Here is a 952-nt window from a genome sequence, read left to right as displayed (position 1 = left end):
AAAAAAAAAAAAACAAAACTATTTGTAGGAAAAAAATGGTTTTGTACATAGGAAGAAACAATATAAATTCAAAACTTACAGATAAGGGTTAGCTCTATCACTCATCTCTTTAAAAAGTTTATATGAATATCCAGTCAAAACCAACAGGGTATCTCCCTTGAAATGTTATCTATATGGATTTCCAAGTAGACCACAGGACTGTATACTGTCTTGGAATGTCCTTAGAAGGCTCTGTCATTGATCAGGTAACAGAGTAAAAACCCCAGAGTCCTTTCTTTCAAATGGAAGAAGGAAAGACAGGGATAGAAGAAACTATTCAAACTTCGTCTTCTTTCCTTGTGGCTTGTGGTCGCCGCCGCCTCCTCTGCCTCCTCTGAAGCCACCTCGCCCTGCAGGAAGGCAAGACATCATTAAAGAACGAGAGCAAAGCTGCAAGGAGTCCTCCCCTCCTCAGAGTGATTAGCAATAATTAATTTAAGGACCCAAGTTCTGAAGTGCATGTGCCACGTGCTGTCCAGTGTATACACAGAGGTAGCCAGCCCTCTATGCTGCTTACCTCCAAAGCCTCCCCGGCCTCTGCCACCAAATCCACCTCGGCCACCTCTGCCACCACCTCGGCCTCCGAAGCCGCCTCTGCCTCCACCACGACCCCCGAAGCCACCTTCACCCTTAGGCTTGGCCCAGTCCAAAGTAACTTTGTTTCCATCAATTTCACCATCTTCCATGGCCTCCTTGGCGGCTTTGGCATCTTCCTCACTGTTGAAGTCTACAAACCCAAACCTAAAACACCGAAAGAAATTACCCATTATAAAGCAGAGTTACAGAATAAGTGCAAAGTTAACCTCACATGCTGGACAGTGATCCCACAGAAAGCAGCCTTGCTCAATTGAGAAAAAACCAAGAGTAGCTCTCTATGGAAAGCTGAAACCGGTTTTACTGATAACCTGAACCA

At 45.0% G+C, this 952-nt stretch overlaps 1 protein-coding gene across 1 annotated transcript; it reads right to left on the bottom strand.

Annotated features, from left to right (window-relative positions):
- Nucleotides 1-21: 21 nt before the first annotated feature.
- On the bottom strand, nucleotides 22-821 carry LOC102886211 (nucleolin-like). The gene is made up of 2 exons (XM_006925230.3): nucleotides 557-821; nucleotides 22-389 (listed from the first exon to the last, which is right to left on the bottom strand). The coding sequence occupies exons 1-2, from the start codon at nucleotides 804-806 to the stop codon at nucleotides 313-315; spliced, it is 327 nt and encodes a 108-aa protein (XP_006925292.1). The 5' UTR covers nucleotides 807-821; the 3' UTR covers nucleotides 22-312.
- Between the last annotated feature and the right edge of the window lie 131 nt (nucleotides 822-952).

Source organism: Pteropus alecto, unplaced genomic scaffold (genome assembly GCF_000325575.1).
Source record: "Pteropus alecto unplaced genomic scaffold, ASM32557v1 C18166395, whole genome shotgun sequence".
NCBI lineage: Eukaryota > Metazoa > Chordata > Mammalia > Chiroptera > Pteropodidae > Pteropus > Pteropus alecto.
Note: the sequence above shows the minus strand (reverse complement) of the source record. Positions and strands in the feature narration are given on the sequence as shown.

Bases quoted from the DNA above. Each gene is read 5' to 3' on its own strand.
- LOC102886211 (XM_006925230.3), bottom strand. From the start codon at position 806: ATGGGTAATTTCTTTCGGTGTTTTAGGTTTGGGTTTGTAGACTTCAAC. The intron at 390-556 runs GTAAGCAGCATA...GCCTTCCTGCAG, and splicing joins AGGCCGGGGAGGCTTTGGAG to GGCGAGGTGGCTTCAGAGGA.